Below are 26,355 nucleotides of genomic sequence, written 5' to 3'. Positions count from 1 at the left end.
CAAAATGAGTGAAAACGAACTAAATATATTACAAGTTCCGGGTTATAATATATGTTCTTATTATTCTAGATCTTCAGTGGGCGGAGGAGTAATGATATTATCCAAAACACATCTCAATACTAAAAAATTAATAATTCATTCAGTTCAAAATTTGTTGATTGACAAAATATTTGAATGCTGTCTGGTTGAGGTATTACTAGAAAATTTTAACTGTGTGTTATGCTGTATCTACAGATCCCCAATACCAATGTTTTTCCACAATTTTATGTCAAATTTTGAAGTTTTATGTTCTATTTTAACTAACAAATACAAAAATGTAATATTAACTGGGGACCTGAACATTAACGTTTTAAAAAGAGATAATTATTACAAAGACTTCGTGAGTGTACTTAAATCACACAATTTAGAATATAAAGTTGACTTTGCGACAAGAGTAACATTACAATCAGAGACAGCTATAGATAATATAATTAGTAATATTAAAGATTATGAACAGCAAGTAACAGGACTCATAACACACATCTCAGACCATGATGCTCAATTACTTGAGATTTTTAACTTAAATATAAAAAAGAAAATTTCAAAAAAATATTGCAGGAATTTTAATCCAAATAATATTGTTACCTTTAGTAAATGTTTATCTCAGGAATCCTTTATGGAGGTATATCAGTCAACAGTTAACACTAAGTATGAAACCTTTTTAAATATTTTTATGTACCATTTTAGTAATAGTTTCCCAAAACTTATGGTAGATATCAAAGATAAAAAAATTGATCAATGGATCACTGCCGAAGTAAAATGTAAGAAAAACGAAATCCATCAACTTGAAAAAGAATTTAGAAAAAATAAGGATGAACATTCTAAAGTTTTAATCAAACATTCCAAACAAGAATTAAAAAACTGTATAAATAGGAATAAGAAACATTTTTTTTATAATAAATTAAGTAGTTCTAAAAACAAATCTAAAATGACTTGGAATCTGATTAAAACTGAGATAAATAAAGAATCAACCGCAAAGCATAATATTAACATTGAACAAGATGGAATTTTAGTAAAGAACCCTATTCAGATAGCAAATTTATTCAATGATTTCTTTGTATCAGTAGTTGAAAAATCTGTTTTACCAAAGATTCCTCAGGGTAATAGTAACTTACTGTTAGAAGACAATTTTTCAACCCAATCTAGGTTTAAGTTTAAAACCATAACAGAAGAAAATCTTAAAAAAATAGTTAACTCCTTTGAAAATAAATTTTCTGCTGGCAATGATGATATTTCCATTGATATTGTAAAAAAGTCCTCCCTGTTATATTGAAACCCTTATTGCATGTGATAAACTCTTCTATTATCTCTGGAATATTCCCTGAATCATTAAAAATTGCTAGAGTAATTCCCATTTTTTCCCAAAAAGGAAATCCTAATGATGTGTCATGCTATCGTCCTGTGTCATTGCTACCCATCTTTTCAAAAATACTTGAAAGAGTTGATCACTTTCAGTTGGTAGATTATTTAGTAGAACACCAACTCCTAGATAAAGAACAACACGGTTTTTAGTCAGGTCGATCAACAATTACTGCAGGAATTGAGTTCATCCAAACAATAATCGAATCAGTTGATAAAGGGGAAAAAGTTTTAGGTGTATTTTTGGATATGACTAGAGCCTTTGACAGTGTGTCTCATAAAAAACTTTTAAAGTCATTAGAAAAACTAGGGATTACTGGAAAACAATTGGAATGGTTTGAATCTTATCTCCAAAATAGACAGCAGTATGTTGAGATTGAACATTCAATATCAGAATTTTCAGAAAATTACATCCGCAAGTTCAATTCCCAGAGACGAATAATTAAACATGGTGTGCCGCAGGGGTCTGTCCTGGGACCTCTCTTGTTTCTTTGCTACTTGAAGGGTTTACCTGGAGCGATCCCTGTTGGTAGTACTATTTGTTTGTTTGCTGACGATTCGAATATAACAATATCAGGAGACACTAAAGAAAATGTTGAAGTTCCATCATTTATTGCTTTGTCAATTGTCAAAGAATTTTCGGATCATAAAAATCTTCTACTAAACTCAAGTAAATCTAATTTTATATCATTTTGTACAAAACAAACAAGGAATAAAATAAACCCACAAGTAGCTATAAATAACGAAATAATAGAACAAGTTGAACTAACAAAATTTTTAGGGCTTTTAATTGACGAAAACCTAAGTTGGGACAAACACACTGATCATGTGGTAGGCAAAATGTCAACAGGCTTATTTGCTCTGAGACAATTGGCAAAGTACTGTAGCTTGGAAACATTAAAAATAATATATTTTTCTTTAGTTAACTCACATCTTGCTTATGGGATAAGCATATATGGAACAACAAAAAAGGGAAATTTAGATAGAATTTTAATACAACAAAAGAAATCATTAAGGATTATGTGCTAATTAAAAAGAGAAGACTCAGTCAAACATCTTTTTACTAATCTAAAAATATTAACTGTATATGGGCTCTATATTTTAGAAACTATGACTTATGTAAAACAGAACTTTGACCCGATTTTATCTGTAAATAATCATATTCACAACACTTGATTAAATAGACAGGTTGAAACACATCATTTAGATTTTTTTAAGAAAAAAACTAAATATATGGGAACAAAGTTTTTGTATATGCTACCAAGGCATATTTTACTGGAAAATTCATTTATGTAAATTCAAATCTAAAGCGAAAGATTATTTAATAAATTTATCTCTTTATTCGCTAGATGAATATTTTCTCAGCTAGAAGTAAGCAATTCTGACCTAACTGTTGTAAGGAATCTAGGAGGGGCCATTCTATGTTTGGTATAAAATAATATATTTTTATATAAATAAAATCTATATTAAAGTCCTATCTAGTATTAAGTCTTGACCATTTGTAATTTGACGCTATTTATTGTACATTTGTACATAATATGAATAAAGAATGTTTGAATCTTGAATCTTGACCACCTGCGCTCGCATTCACCTATCGTCTCTACACTCAAACTCACTTGTGAAAGATTACAACTTAGCATTGTCTTTTTACAACCCCTTTTTTAACATAAGGACTTCTATTGGCTATACAATTTGTTTTTATATATGATTTGACCAATCAAGATATTCAATAAAAAAATAAACTTGGAAAAATAAATTTTTTAATACCTCATATTGACCACAATAGTAGGATTTTTACAAAATGTATTATTTAGCATACTATGGAAAACCAATATTTAACTTTTTAAGTATATAATATTTTAATAAAACGTTTCTCAATCTTTATTAGTCCTACAGTAAAATGTAAATGCCCATTTAAATAATGATTTATTACATTTAAATTTAATGAAGTATATTGGTTTGTTTATATCTAATTTGAAAGGCAGCAAAATTTTTGTTTTTCAAAGAAAATGGCTATTAAAGTTGAGCATTTTCAATTCAATTAAAATAATAGTTTGATATTTATGGTTTATAAGTGTTCAATATATATATGTGTGTGTGTGTGTGTGTGTGTGTGTGTGTGTGTGTGTGTGTGTGTGTGTGTGTGTGTGTGTGTGTGTGCGCGCGCGCGCGTGTGCGTGCGTGCGTGCGTGCGTGCGTGCGTGAGTGCGTGCGTGCAGCGTGCGTGCGTGTGTGTGTGTGTGTGTGTGTGTGTAGTTCAATTAAATAAACATGAAAAGTCCTCAATATTCTTATTTTTAAATATTTATAAATCTTTTTCTCCCAGATTAATAAAAAATTCAGTAGTAAATACATATTGTTCTTAAAATAGTGTTTTATTAAACATTCTATAATATATATTTTTAATACAAGTAAAGTGTTTTATATATATATATATATATATATAATTTTTTTTAATGTCAACTTGATGTTTACTTAACAATTATTAATTAACTTTAATAATTTTAAAAGTTCTTGAACTATTCATTTTTATTTAAATACAAAGTAAAATACTACAAAATAGTCTTAAATAAAAATGTAATATTTAATTTGATTAATTTATTATGCTTGGTGTTTATTTGATTAAAAATAAAGTCCAAAATATTTGTTTTCTGAAGGAAAAATCTAAATGTCCATTTAATATTTATTTTTTACATGTAGGAAATTTATAATTCTACTAATAACTACAAGAGGAAAAATTACTCAAACAGTTTTTATACTCTGTTATTGAAACTTGTATATTTATATTTATAGTTATTTGTATCTGTCCATCACAACTTAATCTAGTACAGCAACAGATTCGTGTTGCCATTAATGACACCTGAACAATTCAATAAATGACCGGAAGCAGCATGTCATTAGCCACAAATGTTGAGCCACTGAAACAATTACGTAGCTTTGTCAATAAATCTAAGATGATGATTGTAGTATGAGGATCTCCCATGCGCTAAAACAGGATGAGTCGGCAACAGTTGTCATGGGGCCCTGTACACATACGGGCCCACTGCCGAGATCCATAAAATATTTAATTACACCTCTTGTTCTGAGGTGTGTGTAGGCTACTAACCTAAAAAACTAAAGGAACATAAAAGAAACATTTGTTACTTCTTTGAGTTAAAAACAGTAGAAATATAAAGACACAGTTATGCAAGTTTAATATATTTGAAGTAGTCATCAAGTATTGTTGTGATCAGAGATTTGACAACTGCTAAAATAAATATGTCTGACGAGTTTTAAGGTGTGCAGTCAAGAACTAAAGAACTCCAACTGCATTATATTCACCTTAAGCTAGGATGCCCAACTAAGAAATGTTGACTGGAGATAGCAAACTCAAACTTAAGTTCTGTCGGAGGCTAAACTTTTAATTGGGACATGCATGTATTTTGAGAATAACTCACTCATTTGTTGACCTTTATCTGAATAGGTGTTGTGAATTATAATGTGTCAGTCAATATGAGTTGTTTGATCTTGAATATCTGGAAAAAATAACGAATATAAATACCATTGCTTCATGTTAAACTTCTTCAATTTTTGTACATTTTCCAATGGTTATCATAAACACAGGTTACCATTTGACAATTTTGAATTCAAGGCATTTCAGATTCAAAGAACATTATCTATAATTATTATGAATGTAGCACAAATTCTGTCTCATAGACCTAGAGATATTACGAGTCTCTTTATTTAGTTCACAATCACTGAAAAGTCTGTAATCTACAGATGAACAAATTATAGGATGATTACTAGTCAAAGGAGGTTACAGTTCATTATTGAATTACAGTTCACTATTATTACATGAATTTCAATGAAGAGATTTCTGGATATAGAGGGTGCTTTTGATTGACAGCTCTGTAAACTCAGTATTAGGTAAAGCAAAGAATTGGTGCTTCATTGGATCATGTCGATGTTATCCTGTCATAGAGAAACGACTAGGCTCGATGGCGTCTGTTACTATGAACACAGTTAAAGTTGTCCTCAAAGATAAGTCCTATTGCCTCATCTGTAATGCTTGGTTGATGGTCTATTGATCAGACTCAGCAATAAATGTTTTGATGTACAGGGTTATGCAGATGACTCTATCATTACAATAATGAATAAACATGAAGTTATATTGGTCGAACTTATGTAGAAAGTCTTAAATATGACATGAAAGTGTTACTCAGAAGAGAGTTAAAGAGGTTAAAGAACTGGGTATTGTGCTTGACCTGGAACTCGCATCTGAAGTGGCTACTGTAATCTCTCTTCATTCTAGCAGGTAGTTCTGTAGTAGAATCTAGTTTGCGGCTTAAGGTGGTTGTTTGGCTTTACAAGACCATTGTTAAGCTAATGATAGCCTTGACTGGTGGCCAAAGAAGGTGGAACAAAATGCGATGTTGAGAATCTAGCCTGTCTCTCCATTGGTAGAAAAGTTTGATCACATTAAAATCTTCTCCAGTCTTTTAAATTTTCATTTGTATGCAGTTCTTGAATACCATACTGTCATTTTGTTGTGTTATAAATAGCTGGAATCATTAACCTTTCTTCCATAAAAAAATTAGGATGAGCATATACAATTTTTATCCATAATATTAATTTAGGATTAATATTAGGTTTTTAAATGAATTTGTATATACTCCACTTGTAATGTCATCCTTAGCTGTTTTAAAATTTATTTAGTTATTAAATTAACAGCAAACATTACAAGGTTTGCACAGAATAATTTTGAACTTAAGAAAAATGTAAAACTGATGGAGCCATATTAGATGAATAATGCAGGTTTGACAACAGTTTGTTTCCTAGGTCATGTATTTTTGCCATATCACTTGCACATATTATCTTGATGATAGGTGACTGACTACCTTTCTTGCTAAAACAAGCACTTTCTAAGCAAAATGTAAGATAGGCACAGTTTGTATTTAAAAAATGTACTAAATAATAAAAAGCAACTAATTTTATAAATAATTAATATGACCTGACCACAAAATCGAATCACTTGCTTGCACATATGCAAACAACATTCATAAAGTTTGCATATTGCAGTTTAAGTTAGTACTAATCTCTAAATAGATAACTAAAGAAGTGAACCTTTAGTTGTGTATTCTATCTTCTGTGTATATACTTCATGCCATAAAATTAATCATAATTTTCAAAAAGTTCATTTAGCTAACTTACCAAACACTGTTAAGTGAGACTTCATGAGAATTTTTTTAAATTGAGAACTTACACATACAGCAGGCGTTATGAGTAATTCTAATCAGTGTGCTGCTCCACACAAGAATATCAGCATCACATCTCATTTGCTGAAACTCCTATTTCCTTCCACTGTGATGCAGACCACATCAGTGGCGCATCCAGAAGTCTTCTCTGGGAGGTGTCCGGAACACCGGGAGCATGGAAACCCCCGATATCATTAGGAGGGTCTGGGGCCCTCCCCCGAGAAAATTTTGAAATATTAGGTTCTAGAATTGTTGTTTTATAGTACTTATGAACTAATAATACATTTATAAAAAGAGGACAAATATCAAGTTAGAGTGTATAGTTTACAGTAAAACCACTCTACCACCGATGAAGTTTATACAGAGATAATAAAAATATTCTGAAACAAATAAAGTTTATGTGAAGTATATTTAACTAAACAAAATTTAATTATAACATTAATAAAATATTGTACACAATAGTACAAAATAGTTAAGTTTAAATCACTAATCTAGACCAAAGCTAAATCTTGATGCCTGCTCTCGGATGACAAAGTATACATATCCGACTTTGAAAGTTGACCATATAATACGCTACAATAACGGGAGTTATATTACAATTTAATTAGTTTATTTCTGCGTTTCTACATATAAAACTGTCCACTAAAAATAACTTCCAGTTTTTATATCGATAACAATTAATATATACCGGTTTTGGTGCTTTTCAACAAAACTGCAAATTTGTACATCCATAGTTCGGAAGATTCTGACTTGATTAAGACCTGATATTTATACAAGATAGATATAAGTGTACTGTTATTGAATATGTTCTAAATTATTATTATTCTAAAATTATAAATTTTAGAATTATTAATAGTATGAAAATAAAGTTGTTATTAAATTATTATCTTATTTTACATTATTGACCAAGTGGTTCACAAAATTCGGCACTGCTCATGTTATGGAGCTAGGTTTAGACAATTTACTGGTAACTTTTTGACAACAAAAAACAAGTTTTAACACGTAAATCACCCAGGGATATGATAGCACCCAGGGTGACACTACTGGTCGCAACGAATGACAATAAACTAACACAGTACATGATCAGAAAACTTAGTCAGACAACTGATCACGTAGGGACTACGGTAACAGATACTTTGTACCCGATACTCGTCTGTCCCTAGAGCAGGTAAAAGTTACCGCAAACTGAAAGTAGCCGGTACAGGTTACTGCTAAAGTTACTTTTACGATACGGATACGGACTAGTTTAGCAGTACAGTAGTTGAAACATATAACTCTATCATTTTAGGAGTACTCTGTAAGATATGATTCTAAGCAAGTATGAGTACATTGCACGGTTAACGTCATTCCTGGATTTAGTAGTTATTGGTCACTTAGCACACCTTGGTTCGGCAAAATGTTTATCCATAACAAATCTCAATCCTTGTTACAGTTTTTTTTTTCATGTAGTAAACAATGATTTACTGGCAAAATCCAGACAACCAGGATATGTGAAGGAAACAGGATTTTTTGTATCATTGTTACTATTACTGTGTTACTGATTTTTTTATCACTGAACGATGGCAAATAATCGGAAAAAATCCTGTTTCCTTCACAATTCTTCCATCGTCAAAAACAAATTTCATACAAAGAACCAGAATATGATCCATGTGGTAAATTCAATCCCGTTCTAGAACATGCTAACCAGATCTTCAGAATTTACTATACACCTCATCACAAACTTTCAGTTGATGAGGGTCTTGTAGGAACAAAAAGCCACTCACAAATTCTACAATACTTGCCGAACAAACACCACCATAGTTGGGGTGTCAAATTATGGATGCTCTGCGATTCTGTTAGCAAGTACTGTCTTTATTTTGTGTTACTGAGGTTGCAGAGATACTGATATAAACTCAGGACTTCCATTCAATGTCGTACAAAATCTTTTGGAAATTGGAAAATACCTAACAAAAGGGTATCATGTGTTTGTGAATAATGTTTTGACTAGTATTCCTTTAGCAACACATCTTTATGATAATTTGACTTTCATTAGTGGTACAATGAGAGAAGAAACCAAAAAGGAATACCAACAGAAATGAGGAATAAATTTGGAGTTGGCCAAAAGCTTTAGATGCAAAATAAAAACCTTTTGATGTTAGGATACAGATAGAGGGAGAAAAATACTTGTTTTGTTCCTGGAATCTAAAAACTCAACAGGAAATATAGAATATAGGAGAAAAAAGAATAAGAACACCCCAAACACAAACCCAATTGTAGTCAATGAGTATAAACTTGTTATACTAATGAGTATAAAAATGGGAGGTATTGACAGTTCCAATAAAATGTTATACTGCTACTTGGACAAACATCGGACCATCAAATACTGGAAAGAAGTAGTATTTAATATATTTTGCAGAATGATTCTAAACACCTACATCTTATATAAGGGAAATTCTTCCGGAAAACCATTAACAAGGCTGCAACTTACTTCAGCAATTACTGATGCACTAGCAAGTGAATGATTTAACTCAGGCAAGTTCTTCATATCAGTGCGGCTGATGGACCACAAACAAAATGAATATGACTTTGAATTACTACCAGGAAAAATGTTGAAGAACTATAGTATGTGTGTGTGTTTGTGTGTGTTTACAATTAAATGTAGAATAGGTCTAATATCATAATTTTTTACGTTTGCTTTCTAAAAAGCAATTATACAACCTCAAACTTATTTTTATGTTTTTTATCTATATAAAAAATTATAAGTTTGTAAAAAATGCAAAATTATTGTTGTTTTAAGTTCATTGTTAGCAAAAAACAAGACATCAATGGTTAATGTCTAACAATAAATATAAAAGTTATTAACTTGATAAAAAAAGCTGTTCAAAACTGCAAAATTGGCCTGGCATTCTTCACACGTCCTTTTAAAAAACAGGCTGACATTTTTTGTAAGAACTTTGAAAAACTGCCTGGCACTAAGAGGGTTAAAGATGTTTTTCTTCGAGTGCTGAATAGTATAGTTTACATTTATGTGTCTTGTGTAACTCACACTCAGCTGTGCAACCGTATTAAACTTTTTCATAACTCCGGCTTTACAGAGTTTGTAAATAACTGTACTTGTTATTCTATATATTTATGTATTAAAAGTTGGTTTTAGAGATAGGTTTGTTTTGATAGTTTGTTATTACCACATGCATCATGAAAGATAAAACATGTTAAGTAATTAAAAAAGAAATTGATTACATAATGTTACAACTTTGGTCTTTTTATCATATATTTCACATTAAATAAATTTTTTCCTGAAACAAGTAAATACATAAATATTTATATTTTCTTAAGAGCCAATTCTTCCTCTTTTGATTTTTTATATGTACTACATTCCATAAAGAATAATTTCATATTTTATAAATATTTGGAAAGCCCTACAAATGACCAGTTCATAAATCAATTAAAATGCATTTATTTATTCATGAACGTATTTCAGCAAACAAATGTTTCATTGAAGCAACCTATTGTTTTAGATCTGGAATGAGTTTTTATATCTGTCAACAATTCATTTGTTAGTACAACTAATTTAAATTTTGCAGTTCATTCTTCAGTGTACCATTTTAGTATGAAATAGCAATCAAACTTCACATCACTAAGCATGATTATATAATCTTATGTAGATAGAAAAGTGGCATGAACTAACAGCTAAAAATCATAAATCTTTATTTTGTTTTGTTTCTTTTTTTAATTCGAAACAAATTATATGTTGTCTAACTTCCAATAGATATACAAGTAGAGAATACACATGTTACAGAGCAGACAATATTATAACAAAAACGTTTATTTGTTTTTTCTCAACATCCAAAGATTGTATGAAATGATATAAGACTTACATGTGAAGAAACAAAGTTATGTACAAACTAAACATTTTATTTTTACATGATATTATCTTAATTGACATTATAACCATATTTAACTACCATTGCTATGTATGACAGCTGTCATACTGTTTCTTAAACTTAGTTTGATAAAATTTATAACTGGAGATAAAATGACACTGATAACCATTTCAAAAGTATCCAGTTGTACAAAAACATAGAACACTATGAGTTACAGGCACATGTATTAAATGATTTTAATTTTCTAAACTAAAGAGTCTTTGAATAAATGAGAATTATGACAATCACAAATACAAGTTAAAAATAATTCATCTATACAGAGATTAAAAATAATCAGTCTTAAATCTTACTAAATGATCACATCCTTTTATAATACAAAATATTTAATTGATTGCAGAATAAATTTAATATTTTAAAAGTTTTTAAAGGCTTTGTATCCCACTTGCTGCCAGTATCTTAAATGTAAATGTACAAAACACATGTACTTGCCTTGATGGAACTTTAATGATTTATCGAATGAGTGTATTCCATAGATTACAATAAGACCAAATAGATGGGCTATGCCTATCTTGCCAACATTGGGGCAGGTGAAGCCAGGTCCGCCATGTTTTCGTGGGATAGAAACTCAAAACTACGCTCCGATTAGTGTAAAAATTCAGTTCTCCCGTTTCAATCAACTCGTGATCTACCCTACTTAGAATAAAGAAAATACTTTGAAACTTTGTATGAGTGAAGCCAATAAGCTATGGATGCCTGTGGTATCATTCAAATGTAAAAAAAAATAGTTTTGCAATTTAAATAATTAAATAAAAATGAGAATTATGTTTAAATTTTAAAACTTGACATAAAAAAGTTAGTCGGCTGCTACTTTTGCCGTTTTTTGGTCAGGCAAGTTTAAAAAGGGTGGAAAATGTTGTTCAATAGTTGAAGTTTTCAGAACATATTTTCTTTTTTAATAAGCTCTTATGGTTTGGCCAGAAAGTTATTGTTTGTGAGACGTTAGTTTACAAGTGCCGTGACCGCTTGGAGCTCAACGCTCCGTGCCGGGTCATCTGTTTCCTCGTATCGTACATTATAGCATATTATAAAAAGTGAGTAGAACACGCTTTATTTGTACTTTTTTACAGTAATTACTTCAAATAAAATCACATAAGTTATGTAATTAATGAAAGAATTCAATCTGAGTCAATACTCTAAACAAGTACAACTAAGAGTTTATTTGCTATTTATAGTTTGCATATATACTATAATATGAGCAAAGTTTGTATATGCGGGTAAATTATTAGATGAGGGAAACATGACTTTAAACCTTATAATCCTTCAGCTCAAAATATCCCAAAACACAATATCTAAAGTTTATGTTTACATATTATAACAAAGTGTATAAAGGTTTAATAAAATATTTTGTTAAGACTGTAAACATTTATTATACAATTAGTAAGGCAATAAGTAAGATTTATATATTAATTATAGTAAAGTATGGAAAATTACTTAAATGTTGTACGTTTACAAGTAATTGTAACTAATCTGTAATACTCAGTTGAGAAGAGGAGGAAGTTTTAAGTCATATATTATAAATGTTAGTTTATTGACCTTTTTCAATTAAAATTGCGCTAAAAAGAAAGAAAATATAGAAATAGATTTGTTTTTAGGTGACCATTTCCAACCATGATGACAAACAAAACAAAAGACAAAAACTACAATACAATTGGAAAACTTGAACAGTTTTTTAAATTCAATGAACCAACTATTGCCCCATGAACGTTGTTTTCAAGAGATAATTTCTAAGTTTGGTTTTGTGTATTGATTCATTGAATTTCTTTGAAAAAATGGTGTAGTCTCAACTTAAAATATTTCTTATCTATTGCCTTTATAAGAAGTACAAAATGGTCAGTAAGCGAAGTGTATAGCAGGTCACTACAGTAAGCTCGACAAGGGCGAAGTGAAGAGCGGGGGTGCAAGGCGACGCTCCTCAGTAGGGTGACTCACGCCCGCATATTGTTGAGTATTAGCCGCTCTGCAGTGGCTTCACCTGCTAGCACCCGATGTCCTATCTATTGGTCTTATTGTAATCTATGGTGTATTCAGGAGAAGTGAAAAAAACCAGTAAAGACAAGTTAAAATGTGCAACAGTTATGCACATTATGCAAGAAATTAATACAAAATTAATCAGTTCTGAGAGAATTTTAATACACGATTAATCAGTCTATTATTACAGCATATTGATTGGCCAATGGAAATGAAATATTCCTAATATTTTTATTGGCTAGGTAAAGCGTAAAATTTAGAATAGTTCATTTACAGTGGGTGTTATTATAACTGATTCACTACACTACTCAAATACAAGAATAAAATAGCACAAAACAAGTAATGACAAAGAAATGTTGATAACAGAACAATAATTAAATTAAATTAATAACTAAATTAATGAGCTGTTGAACAAAATATTAAAACTACTACTTGCCTTGATGGAACTTAAATGATTGATTGATTGAATGAGTATATTCAAGACTAGTGAAAATGACCAGTGAAGAAAAATTAAAATGAGCAACAGTTGTGGCCAGTAAATTATAACAATTAATCAGTTTTCAGGGAATATTAATACATGATTAATCAGTCTAGTATTACAACATATTGATTGGCCAATTGAAATGAAATATTCCTAATATTTTTATTGGCTAGGTAAAGCGTAAAATTTGGAATAATTAATTTACAGCAGGTGTTATTTAACACTAATTTACTAAATTAACTGACATACAAGAATAAAATAGCACAAAACAAGTAATGACAAAGAAATGTTGATAACAGAACAATAATTAAATTAAATTAATAATTAAATTAATGAGCTGTTGAACAAAATATTAAAACTACTACTTGCCTTGATGGAACTTAAATGATTGATTGATTGAATGAGTATATTCAGGAGTAGTGAAAATGACCAGTCAAGAAAAGTTAAAATGTGCAACAGTTGTGCCCAGTAAATTATAACAATTAATCAGTTTTCAGGGAATATTAATACATGATTAATCATGTCTAGTATTACAACATATTGATTGGCCAATTGAAATGAAATACTCCTAATATTTTTATTGGCTAGGTAAAGCGTAAAATTTGGAATAATTAATTTACAGCCGGTGTTATTTAACACTAATTTACTAAAATAAACTCACATACAAGAATAAAATAGCACAAAACAAGTAATGACTAAGAAATGTTGATAATAGAACAAATGAGCTGTTGAGCAAAATTTTAAAACTACTAGTCCTATTGAAGAAAAGGAACGAAAATCATCTTGCTGAAGCGTATACGTTTCCTAGAAAAACAGAAAAAAAATTAGTAATTATAATTGAAATGATTTTATAGACAAAAAAATCAAATTAATATTGTACCTTAAGCAAATTTAGTTTTTGGAGTGATGTTTTTAAAATAAATAAAAAAAAGACAACCTTTATTCCTCTACTCCTCAAATACTATACATCTATGAAAAGATTCAAACAAGCAGAGGGAATCAACACGCACAATGTGGGTACAATTCAATATTCTAGTAATATATATATATATATATATATATATATATATATATATATAAGATCTGACCCCATATTATCTCCTAGGAAAGACAATAACATTGAGTGGAACAGCCTGATACAAAAATAAACCTAAGAAACTTTCATCTGAACTACTTCTAACTTTGTCCTTTTGGGGGAGAAACTAAGTCTACTAATACCAAGCTATTTCAAAAGAACTTGAAGAGGATATATTTAAGCAAGTCATATCTTCTACCTTCCACTTTTAAATATGATAAACAACTGTGTGTGTGTGTGTGTGTGTGTGTGTGTGTGTGCGCGCGCGCGCGCACGTGCGTGATTATTATTAAGCTTGGTATTATAGATAAGTACCTTTTTGAAACTTGGTAAATTATACTTATTTATATAGAGAACAATAAAAAAGTGCATACAATGTATTAAAATAAAAAAATTACAGTTTTCTTTATCAAAATGTAAATATACTTAAAATTTTAATTTTTATTGTTTAATTTTTTAAATTTAATTTTTATGAATTATTTGGTGGAACACTGCACAAACACCAAAAGAGTGTTTGATACTGAGAGAGGCGACCTGTCATCAATGCTTGGCACTGACAGCACCTCCCCTCAAAACTGCTTGGCACTCAAATGGTTAAAATCTGGATATCAAAATACAAATTACAATTGCATGTCATCATCCACTGAAAATCGTATAAGAAAAAACCATTTATTAACAAAAGTTAGAAACAGGTTGTGTAAAAGATTTTACTTTTTATACCAATAAAGCTTAAAAACAATACCGTTGTTTTTATAAATACCTTCCTTTGTAGTTTAAAAATATCCTCTTATTTATATACATTTTATAATGCCAATAAAATACAATAAAAAGAAAATATCAATTTTCCTTAGTTCACGTTTACAAGTGTGCATCTATACTGGCTCTAATAATAACAATTTATTTTAAATTATTTAATGTTGAAAATGTGTAAGAACTATGATTAGGTCTTATGAGTGTACCACACCTTATATGATAAACAATAGCCTTAAGTAACTCATTTTTGAGATACAAATTTTTGTTGTAATATTTTAGCCTAATGGTACATGAAAAAATAAACAACTTTAAAAGAGAACAACACGTGAGTGATTAACCATATGACTTACTAAGAAACATTCTGTATGTCTTGGCTGATTAAAATTGAGAACATTCATAGCCAACAATCAAACATTGTAGAACAATATTTAAAATGCTAATAAAAATTGTCAATACTTTTTCAAACCTACTTTATACTTGTTCGAACCTACTTTATACTTTCATTTTTTATCATGTATCTTTTGACAAATGATAAATAAATTAGGACTAGTAAGACCTAAAAAAGGGCCGTAATCAGTCCTGTAAAACACATTAAAATACAAAAATGTAATTCTGTGGGTGTTTCCCTGTTTTGTTTTTATAGGTGGAAAATAGTAGATAAGAATGGTGTGGGCCTGTTATTTAGGAAATGGTTGTTATAGTGGCAGTGCAGTTCGTTTCACATTTGTCTTTGTTCAGTGTATCTAATTATATATAGCTTTAAAACGTTAGCCTTGTAGAATTGAGACTTGACTGGTAACTTTTCAATAAAACTACTAATTTAAGCTTTATTTGACAGGTATATTATAATTAATACCAGGTTATATTTAATTTGCACTTTCACTGATTGGAACATGTTATGGATCACATCAAGTTTGTGCTATAAAGAATTTCAACTGTATTCTTTAGAATTCCAACAATAGTTTATTTTAAATACTAGTTTTAGTCTGTTTCCATTACCCATTATTCTCTTTTAACACATAGGAGTTTCTCAAGCCAATCTTCACTTTTTCTATTTATTTTTTTGATGTCTGAGGCCTTTTTTGTTGATAACACACAAACATAAACATTGAAAATGCAAGCAAAATATTATTTACAAAATCATTATTATTCTATTTAGGTTTCCATCTACATTTTATCATACACAAAAACATGTTTTAACTACCGGTAACTTGCGTACTACAGATCAATTGTCATCCGCAAAAAATGAAGCAGACTCATGGTACAAGCATAATATGGAAATACTAAAGGCAAGCAACAAACTATTTTCAAATGTACGTTAATTAGGTTATCTATCTACAGTTCTTCTGGTTTACAGATTCTACAGTATCTACTAAGTTTCCATACACAAAGTATCAATAAATTAAATTTTTGAAATTGGTTATTTGTGTAATGCCAATCAGCTGTCGTCTGCAAATAAATACAGCAGACTCATGGTGATGGGTAAACGTATATATGGAAAATACTAACTGCTAGCAAAATATTATTTAAAGTACAGCAAAAACACGTTTTAGTGATTAGCAATTTGTGTACTTGTCCATCAGACAATAATTAAGTAAGCGTTTATTCAAATGTTGATTCCTGTCAATAGATTCTCAAATCCAAATCTTTGTTGAAAATTCTATGGATTCGAAAATCGGCTTTGACACATTACTAATCTCAGGTCTATGATAAGTATATTGTGTCTGATTAATGTTTATGAAAACTGAACACTTTTTGTCCTTGTTTTGTCTCTTTGAAATATTGCTCCTTCACTCTCTTTACTTGCACAAGATTTTAACATTTTTATATGAGATGAGGTTATGTAAAAAATAAGGAAAGTGAATAATAAAGAAAGAATACGAAATCCAAATAACATACCTGTACCAAAACCACTGAAAACTTTTTATATGAAAACAATTAGTTTTGTTAGCTCCATTGTGACAGGTCAAATTATGACATTTGAATATTCGCGGGGAATTGGCAGACTGTGACGTCAGTGAATCACATGTTGTCGGAATTGAGATTTATTTAATTAATAACGGAGAAATATATTAAACTTTATACGGGAACAAATTTAATTAATTAAAATGAGTTATACATAACCAAAATTCGTGTTTTACAAAAGTACTAAATAAAATTACGCAGAAAAGCCAATTGTGGGATAAAATAACTTGCGTATTGATGACGTCAGAAAGCACATGTTGCTAAAAATTTAAATAAAAAAGCTTTAGAAAAATAATAAAAGAAAAAAGAAAGACTTAAATTGATCAATTATAGTGAACGTGATAAATTTCGACAATCATAAGAAAAGAATCAAATTATATTTAATCGTGAAGACGCTGATTTGAACGGGAGAGGGGATGAACATTGTGTGAACCAGTATGCGTAGTTTAATACGGAGAATCCTTCTTCTTTGTCTGGACTTGAAGCAGTAAGGACGTCTACTCGTATAGATGAAATTTGAAACTGTACAACATTGCATTGAAGTTGTAATTAGGGATGGGATGTTGTGTTAGTGAACAAAAATCAAAGCAAAGTGAGTAGAATTAGACAGTATAATATAAAATAAATTGACGTCAAAGTCATTTGCTTTGTCTTTCATTGAGTATCCCATCTACAAAGAAATGTGGTAAGTAAGATAATAAGCTTTAAATTAATGAGTATTACTTTCAAAACTTATTTTATTCAAAGTGATTGGTAAGAACAATGAATATTTTGTGAACTTTATTATGATATAAACAATCATATTGATCAGAACTTTCAAAAGAGTAGTATTAAGTTTGAACCATTATTCAAACTACTTAAAAAACCTGAGATAATATAGACCCAGTGCTAGTGATATATAACGTGTAGCCTACTTTCATTAATACAAACTACACTTTCAACAACACCACAGACAATGAAGTTTGATCGTTATTTAAATATCAACTTGGAACAATATGAGTTAGCCAACACGAAGCAAGTCGCACAACCAATGAGGGGCAGCACACTTTAAATACCGATTGTGAGAAAATTGGGACAACAAACGGGGGCCTGGAACGTAGCAAAATCATACAGCCAAAGTGGATCGTAGCAGAATAGGCACAAGAACGAGGGGACCGTAGCAAAAAGGCACAGCAACGTGGGGACCGTAGCACCATGAGTAATGAATTACCAAATAAAAATCAATTGTACCCGGAATTTAAAACTATGTTTAGTAAATGTAACTGGTAGTTTCCATTTTAAAATATTGATGAATTACTTTGTATAGAAGAGTAATTAAAGTAATATGTAAGTTATATAAGTTAGTCATGTCATATGTCTAGACTTATCATGTGTTTAAAAGAAGTCTATTATAGTCTAACAATAAACAAAGTAGCAAAAGAGTTATTCTCAGTTAACATTTTTAGTTTCATTTTAGTGGCAGAAACACACTCATATAATCATATTATTTAATTTGCAAAAGATTAATGTTGATATGATCTTTTACTTTCATGTTTATTCTTACATCTGCTTTTATGCCCAGTTGTGAATTATTTTGAGGGGATGGCAGCCCCACACTAGATGCCTTGAGGGCCTTTTATTTCCTCTCATTATTTTCAATTATTTTATGTTGCTACATACTATTATGAATTAAATCAGTTACCCTAGTTATAAATTTTATAGCAAAATTATACCTTACATTTTAGAAATAGAAATATATTATTATTATATAAAATACACAAGAACTTACACATCACTTGGTGTATGGTAACTTGATGCTTGTCAAATACACAGCTAAAATCTCTGCGAAAAGCAGGATTGTGGCCACATCTCCTTTGGGCCAGTTCCTTTGATTTTATGGGTGGGAGACATTATGCCCTCCTGAAAATGGGTTAACAGTTTAATGTAACCTCAAAGACACTGAGATTGCAATAGAATAATCTATAGGATGCAAGTGAAAAATATATACTGTAACAATAAATATAGGTAATAATTTGTATTAAAAATGGATATAATAGGTTAACAAGGGACAACTACAGATTATGAAATATACTTCATTTTCTAATGGGTATTTTCTTTAAAAGTTAACTAAACCGTTTGAAAACTACAGAACTTGACACACATGCATGCACCTGCTGTGTGAATGCACGCACGCACACCCACCCACAAAATACATACATTAGGTTTAAAAGGTGATCCTTCAGTAAAGAGTATAACATTGTATTATACTGTTTGGGTGTAATCAGTGCAACTGCCATGTCCGATAGTAGTAACAGAAGAACTTAACAAGTTCTGAGTCTAGGAAGTCTGGACGTTGGCATTAAAGTAGTTAACATCTTATTTTATAACCCATAAGGTATTAATAAATTTCCTGTTGCAACACGACAAGACAGACAGTGGAGATGGGTTTTCCCATCAGCATTGTTTACCTTAATGATTGTGTGCTACATTTTACACACAAGGTACACACACTGAATGTAAAAAACAGTGATAGTCTGTCTGTTTGAGGTTGTTGGTCGACCATTCAGCACATAGGATTTTTTTTACTTACTTTTTTCGTAAAGAATTTTGATGTTTTGTGTGTACCTTTATGTAAGTGAACCAATTTAATACATTTTAAATCAACCAAAGATCCCAAACCAGGTGATATAAAAGTAATGTTTTCCTATATGCCATCTGTGATTGAAGATAATTTAAGTTAAATTGAAACGGGTATCATCACACAAAAATAATTATTGTGAAGGTGAGTAATTAATTATATATCAAGTTATGGATTATATGAAGATCTCTGGAAATTGCTCATTTTGGGCACAGTCTTTTTCACTTATACCCAATGCAACTTGATAACAAAACACTCTAGTGATATTGATAACAATGTTTTGTCACAGTCCTCAAAGGGTTAAAAGGCAGTGATGCTAAAACAGATAGGTAGAAAAACAAAACTGTTGAATGAAAAAGATAACCAGCAGAAATTCTGATACTATCAAAATTGTCAGTCACTTGAACAGTTTTAATAAATCTATGTATTTCATTTTTGACTAAGCAGCAAATAATCTCTTGCTAACATGTTTGTTGCATACAATATAACATCAGACTCAAAAGTGAACATTTTGTCCAAAAAAGTAGTCACAAACAGTCTGAAGTGCTCCCAGAAATCTATAACTTCTCAGAAATGGCCATAACCATTTAATTAATGTTAAACCAATACAAAATTAGTTACAAAGAACAGGATCAAGTATAGTAGGTGAGTTAAGTGGTTCAATCATTTTTTTGGTTTGATACTTACCTGAATCTTAAGCTCTTGTCCTTTTTTAGACAGCCAGAATTGCTCGAGAGTGGTCTGTTTCACGGATTTACAGTTGCAGGTAACGTCACCCATGTAGAGGTTATTGTTTGGCTCTTGGTTTTCAATACCGCATAAAACTTTGTGATCTGTAATTCAAACAAGAGCAACTTAATATATATTTATTGTGCTTTATTTGAAACACAACCCATAAAATATTTATTTGATGAAAATAATGGATTGTATTCTATGCAATCTTACTCAATTTAACACTTTTACCGTATCATGAAATTACAATCACTTACAGTATCATCCGGTCTCACAGACCTGAAGGATGTTTTTTGCTGTTTTTGGGCTATTCTTGTTTTTTTAGTTCAGATTTAAACACAAAATATACTTCCAATTATTTCCTGTTGATAACAAAACTACAATTAATATTTTTTAAATTTTTATAATAGCACAAAATTCTAAAATTTAATAATTTGGGGAATTTATAATGGAAAATAATATTCTAGAATACTGGTATAGTATAAAGCTGTATTTACAAGTATCAGAAATACACATACATTTTTACCAAAGCAATTAAAACTAAAAAAAGGCATAAGTACATACAAAAAAGTATCCACATATTTTAGATATTCTGAACACATGAAATGCACAACTTTCTGCTGCACTCCAAACAGTTGGGTTGTCCGCATTTGATACATTTGTAATTGGTTTTTCTTTCCTTAGCAGCTGGGCACTTGGAACATGTCTTCTGTTTTTCCAGTTTGTCACTAGGAACACACTCATTAGGATTTGCAGCTTCTGTTTCTCCTACGTACTCCGTGATGACGCGTCTAATGTCTCTTGGCAAATTTTGAATTTCTAGGCGTCTTGTAATGTGAGGCTTTATAAGTTTTAAGGTCAGACGTTTTTTGAATTCAAATCTTGTAATGAGTGGATTGTTACCTAAGGCTCTTGCTCTTGCAGTAGGCCCGGGTAATGGTCCCCTCAAAATGTTATGTTTAGGTGTTCTGCGCTGCTTGGGTGGCTCCTTTCTGCACCATATGCTACCATCTTTCCCCCAAAAAAGTCATCTTAAGATTCCTGAACCAAATAATTTTCGACACTATAGTGGATATCATCTTTATCTTCCTGTTGGGGTTCATCAACATCAAAACTATCATCACTTTTACTTTGATTTAGTTCGTTATCAGACACTACATAGTTTGGATCTTCATCCGAATCGTCAACAGGTTCATCACTATCAGTCACTATCATCCCCTTCAACGTTATGTAGGAGTTTTAAAAGTCGCTCGTTAAATCTTCCATCGTTCACTCTTAAAATTTCCGAGTCACTCATTATTATAAAAAGTTATAATAAAACATAAAAACTAATATATACAAACGCGTAACAACTATTCACACTTTAACCGTATGACCTGGTATGACAGACCGGTAGAATAGTTACAGTAGCCGTATCGTCCGGTACAGTAGACAGTAGCGCTCACAAAATAAGTGGACTGATTCAAGTTCAAACGCCCTAGACAAACTAAAACCAATCAAAAACGGCTCAGGAGAGACCGATTGACAGCTACTGAGCGTAGAGGGGGCAACCGAACACCAGTAGTGCCAATTTCAGAAATATGAAATTCCCCTCCGGTCTCACAGACCGGTGATACGGTAAAAGTGTTAAAAAACTTGCAGATAAAAAAAAAACTGTAAAAGACGTGTTTTGTAAATTTGAACTACTTTTTTATCTACAGATTGGTACACAAATCTAAAAAAATCAGAAAACTAAAAAAATCCTCAATCTTGTGGATTGTTTTGTAACTTTAAACAAAAATACAGTGTTTTCTATAGACTTTTATAAATTCACACCTTTTTATACATTATTATACAATTATAACAATGTAAAAATAAATTGTGATTGTAATAAACTGATTTTTAAATTAATATTTAAGTAAATAAAGGTGCTAATTCTATGCTAGTGAAAAAATGTTATACAAAAAGTGTAGAGGGGATCATATGTCAATCTGTTTTTAATAATCACAGTCATATAAATCAAACTGTTTTAAAACTGTATATTGTCCAAAAAATTGAAAATATGTTTTAGTATTTATTAACAACACAAATTACATGCAATATACATTTGCTCTCTATACCAAACAATCTAGTAATTGTTAATATTCTCTTATAACAACACACCACACATAATTCACATACATTAGCAACATTCTAGCTTTGTGGACAAATAAACAAATCTGAGTTGAATTAACACTAAGTTTTCCAATATTAAATAGTGAGTATTTTCAATGTTTCGTTTTATGTTTTTTTTAACCCTATGACTGCCAACATACAGTTTTCCAAACATTTGCAAAAATAAATTAAAAATCACATTAGAAGTTAATTAACGTGAACATCATGTACAGAATTAAATATACTTTGTACAAAATAAGTCTTTTATAGAAATAAAACCACATATATGTATGTAAATATAAAAAGAGGAGTTCACACTACATGTTTCACTCCAAATAAATGTTGATAATTCTGACTTGTAAAAATTTTAATACTTTAAAATAAACTGGACTTTTTTTAGTATTCTGTAAATTAATAAGTGCATTTTTAGCTAAACAAACATCCAAGACTGAATCATCTTTAAACTTCACTGACAACTAAATAAATCTTGTACATTTAGATGAGAAACACAGCTAGATGGATGATATAATAGTTGGATGTGAAACCAGTATATGTGCATGTTGCTTCAAAATTATTAAAATAATTATATATATATTTATATATGAAGAGCTCAAAGCTAAAAGGATGAGGATCCAAAATAACAAGTCTTGAGAAATCAAGACTTTAAGATTTAAAACTAAATTGAAAAATAATTAAAATAAAGAGCTCTTCATTTTGGTTACTAATTCATGCACCTTACTGGGAACGTATATGTTATGTATTTGGGTTATAATTATAAATTTTAAAATTAAATATAGTAATTTTATTTTTTAATGTCACTAAATCTTAGGCTAAATGGATGAGGGTCCACTAACAAGTCTTGAAATGAAACAAACAAATACTGATAAGATAGACTATATTTTCAAAAATTGTTTTCAGATCTGCTTATTTTGATTACCTACAAATTCAATAACAAGATTGTTTGTAATGGACACATTTAACAGTTTAAGCATATGGCAGTGTGTCAAAATATGATTGAGACTTTGCAGAGCAAAATCTTTTTAAATGTTGAATATCATCGTATTTTGCTTTTTTTAAAGGTAAAAGTCCACAATATGCAAGCTCTGGCAGGTGAAAACAGCCTTCTGGCAGGGAAACGTGTTTTCTTTTAGACTTAGTAACAACACTTTCTTCATTTATGCCATTAAAAGACTGACGATGTAACATCATTCGAGGGTGATGGGAAACTATGCTTAGTTGCCGTACAGGTCGTGTTTTGAAAGGACAACTTTTTGCATATAAAGGAGAAAGAAATTTAGTCCAAGACTTAAAAATTTCCTGGTTGTCGCAAGAAATCACTCTAAATGGAGTTGGTTTGGATCTGGAGTTTTCGATAACTTCGTTCCACTCGGAAGGAGTTTCGACCACAGATTTTTGATCAATCAATGCCATATTCCTGTCACACTCCAGGTATGAGTGGCCCCTGATTGGAAAAATCATTGTTATTTTTTCAAGTCTCTTAGTATAGTGTACAATGTAGTGAAGCATACGGAAAACAACACAGTTTTTGTTTTGTCCTGCGCAGGAATCACAGAAAATTTTAAGTTCTTTTACTTGCAAGTCAAGGTGGTTTTTGCACAGTTTTCAATTGTTACAGAATTTTCGTTTTCAGATATTTTAAACTGCACAAAACAACACTAATCTACACTACAATTAACCTGAAGCTGTAAATAAAACACTGGAATGCAAATTTCCAAAACACAAACAATCAGCAGATGGGCAACAAACAACAGCACTAAGAGCAGAGACCTCTGTGGTCAGCAATCTGAACTAGGTGGACTCTCATCCCTTTAGCCAGCATTTATAGCACCTTCATCCTTTTAGCCTAGAACACGTATTTTTCAACCCTCTATAGCTTGTACACCTTCATCTTTTCAGCTTAGTTAGATACCATGCAATATTTTATAAGAAATAAAATACAAGAAATCAGTGTTAGCTCCAAAACGACAATTAATGGACCCTCATCCTTTTAGCTTTGAGCTCTTCATATATATATATATATATATATATATATATATATATATATATATATATATATATATATATATATATATAATTATTTTAATAATTTTGAAGCAACATGCACGTATACTGGTTTCACATCCAACTATTATATCATCCATTATTATATTATATATATATATATATATGAATTCCATAGTTCAATTTATGAATTATAAAGGCTTGACTTGTAACATTTTGTATAATTCTTAAATAAAATATACTTTTTTAGTGTTTTATTTGCTTGACAAGTGCATTTTTAGTTTATTAAAATTAAAAACTGAATTATTTTTAAAAGAATTATTTCATAAAAACTTCCAAAAATACATTATTTATAAAGTTATCTCTGTGATTTTTTTACTGGTTCAGAAATATATTGTACATTGAATTAAAATTAAATATGAATCTTATCTTGACTGTGGAATAAATATGAATTTGAACTAATATTCTTTGAAAAGTCAAACAAAAAAATACTAATAATATTATAAATACAAAAGTGCCTTTGTTTGTTGTTTGTTTTGCTTTCACACACAAACTATTCAACCGATCGTAATGAAATTTTACACGGACATTCTTAGGGTCCCTAAGATAAATATAGGCTTATACTTATTTCGAAAATCCCTCCGGACTACACCCCACTGGTCTCTAAAGCAGTAAAATATCCCAACTTGATTAATAAAGTTGTTTAATATGAATTGAAAAAGCCTGTTAAATGTAATCAACTGTTCTGTTTACATATTGTATTATGACAGCAATACCTTACGTTTGATTAATTTAACCACTATTTTCAATTTGTTTACATTTATAGAGTGAAAGCATAAAAGTAAAAACACATCTTTATTCAACATCTCAAGTTCGGTGCACATAAGTGCCTTTGTAGATTACAAGCGCATTATTGTTGCACTAATTTACACATATTTGACTAATTCCATTTAAAAAATATCATAGGACTTTATTGTATTACATAACAAGTGCTTTCACTAAGAAAGCTATGAACTTCGACTTTGGAGTTCTCAACATTGGTCTAAAATAGTTCAAATATTACTGAAACCATTGGAGCTATTCAATTAAATACACGGAATGTTGAATAGCAATTGTGGGTGAAGCCTTGGGTATGTGCTAATATATATATATATATATATATATATATATATATATATATATATATATATATATAAACTGCAAATAAAAATTTTATTTATAATTTTTAAGTAATAATGCAGAACTTTTTAGTACTGTTTTTAATACTTATGTTCTTACGAAAAACAACAAAAAATCTCATTATTATTTATATGATCATTAATAATGATTATATGAATTGTTATGTAAAATATTACAAATGTCAAAAACTTGGTTGTCAGTTTAAATCAGACATCTGGTATAAGATTTCTCACTTTTGGAACATGCTGTGAGCAATGATAACAATTTGTTATCTCAATGCTAATGAATTATTATAAAATATGATTGTCTGTCAATACAAATGATTTATCATTTCTCGTACTTTCTTATAGGAAAATCTATAGTGAATATAAGTTATAACAATTATTTATTAATCAAATAAGTAAAATGTTAACCAATCTGCTAAAAGCCAGACAATGAAAACCCCAAATACGATAAAATAACATTAACACACATAATAAACTACAGCTACATATAATGCACTACTATATACTAAATACACTTCTCTATAATATACATTAACACACAGTACACACTTATACAAACTGATAAGCAAATTACTTATATGATAAAACTTTAACATTTGGATGTATTACTTTTTTACATAAACGAAATTACTAACATCTTTTTCAAATAATGTTGTACGATTCTTTGAATTAATGTCTTTAAATATCACCTTAGAAATGGTCTCCTTAATTCCTTATAGACATTCTAGCTTTATTTCTTACTGCTTGTGCAGTAATTTTGAATGAGAGTTTCCGTTAAACTGTTGGTTCTGCTGCAACGATCCTGTTCCCAAGATCTTCATTTTCAATCACAACAGAGTAAACATGAACTTTGACCGTTCCCCAGACAAA

At 30.0% G+C, this 26,355-nt stretch overlaps 1 protein-coding gene across 2 annotated transcripts in view; it reads right to left on the bottom strand.

The window, feature by feature from the left end:
- Nucleotides 1-12,664: 12,664 nt before the first annotated feature.
- The window catches only part of LOC124369727, a 46,642-nt gene continuing 32,951 nt past the window's right edge, over nt 12,665-26,355 (bottom strand). For both annotated transcript variants that reach the window (XM_046827786.1, XM_046827787.1), the window contains exons 5-7: nt 20,102-20,247; nt 18,566-18,696; nt 12,665-13,808 (exon numbers count right to left, since the gene is read on the bottom strand). In XM_046827786.1, the coding sequence (XP_046683742.1) occupies nt 18,610-18,696; nt 20,102-20,247 (233 nt within the window). In that variant the 3' untranslated portion in view covers nt 12,665-13,808; nt 18,566-18,609. The remainder of the gene's footprint in view (nt 13,809-18,565; nt 18,697-20,101; nt 20,248-26,355) is intronic.

The sequence above is a fragment of the Homalodisca vitripennis genome, chromosome X (assembly GCF_021130785.1).
Source record: "Homalodisca vitripennis isolate AUS2020 chromosome X, UT_GWSS_2.1, whole genome shotgun sequence".
In the NCBI taxonomy this organism is placed as follows: Eukaryota; Metazoa; Arthropoda; class Insecta; order Hemiptera; family Cicadellidae; genus Homalodisca; species Homalodisca vitripennis.
The sequence above is the reverse complement of the archived record's forward strand: the minus strand, read 5'-3'. Positions and strand labels throughout refer to the sequence as shown.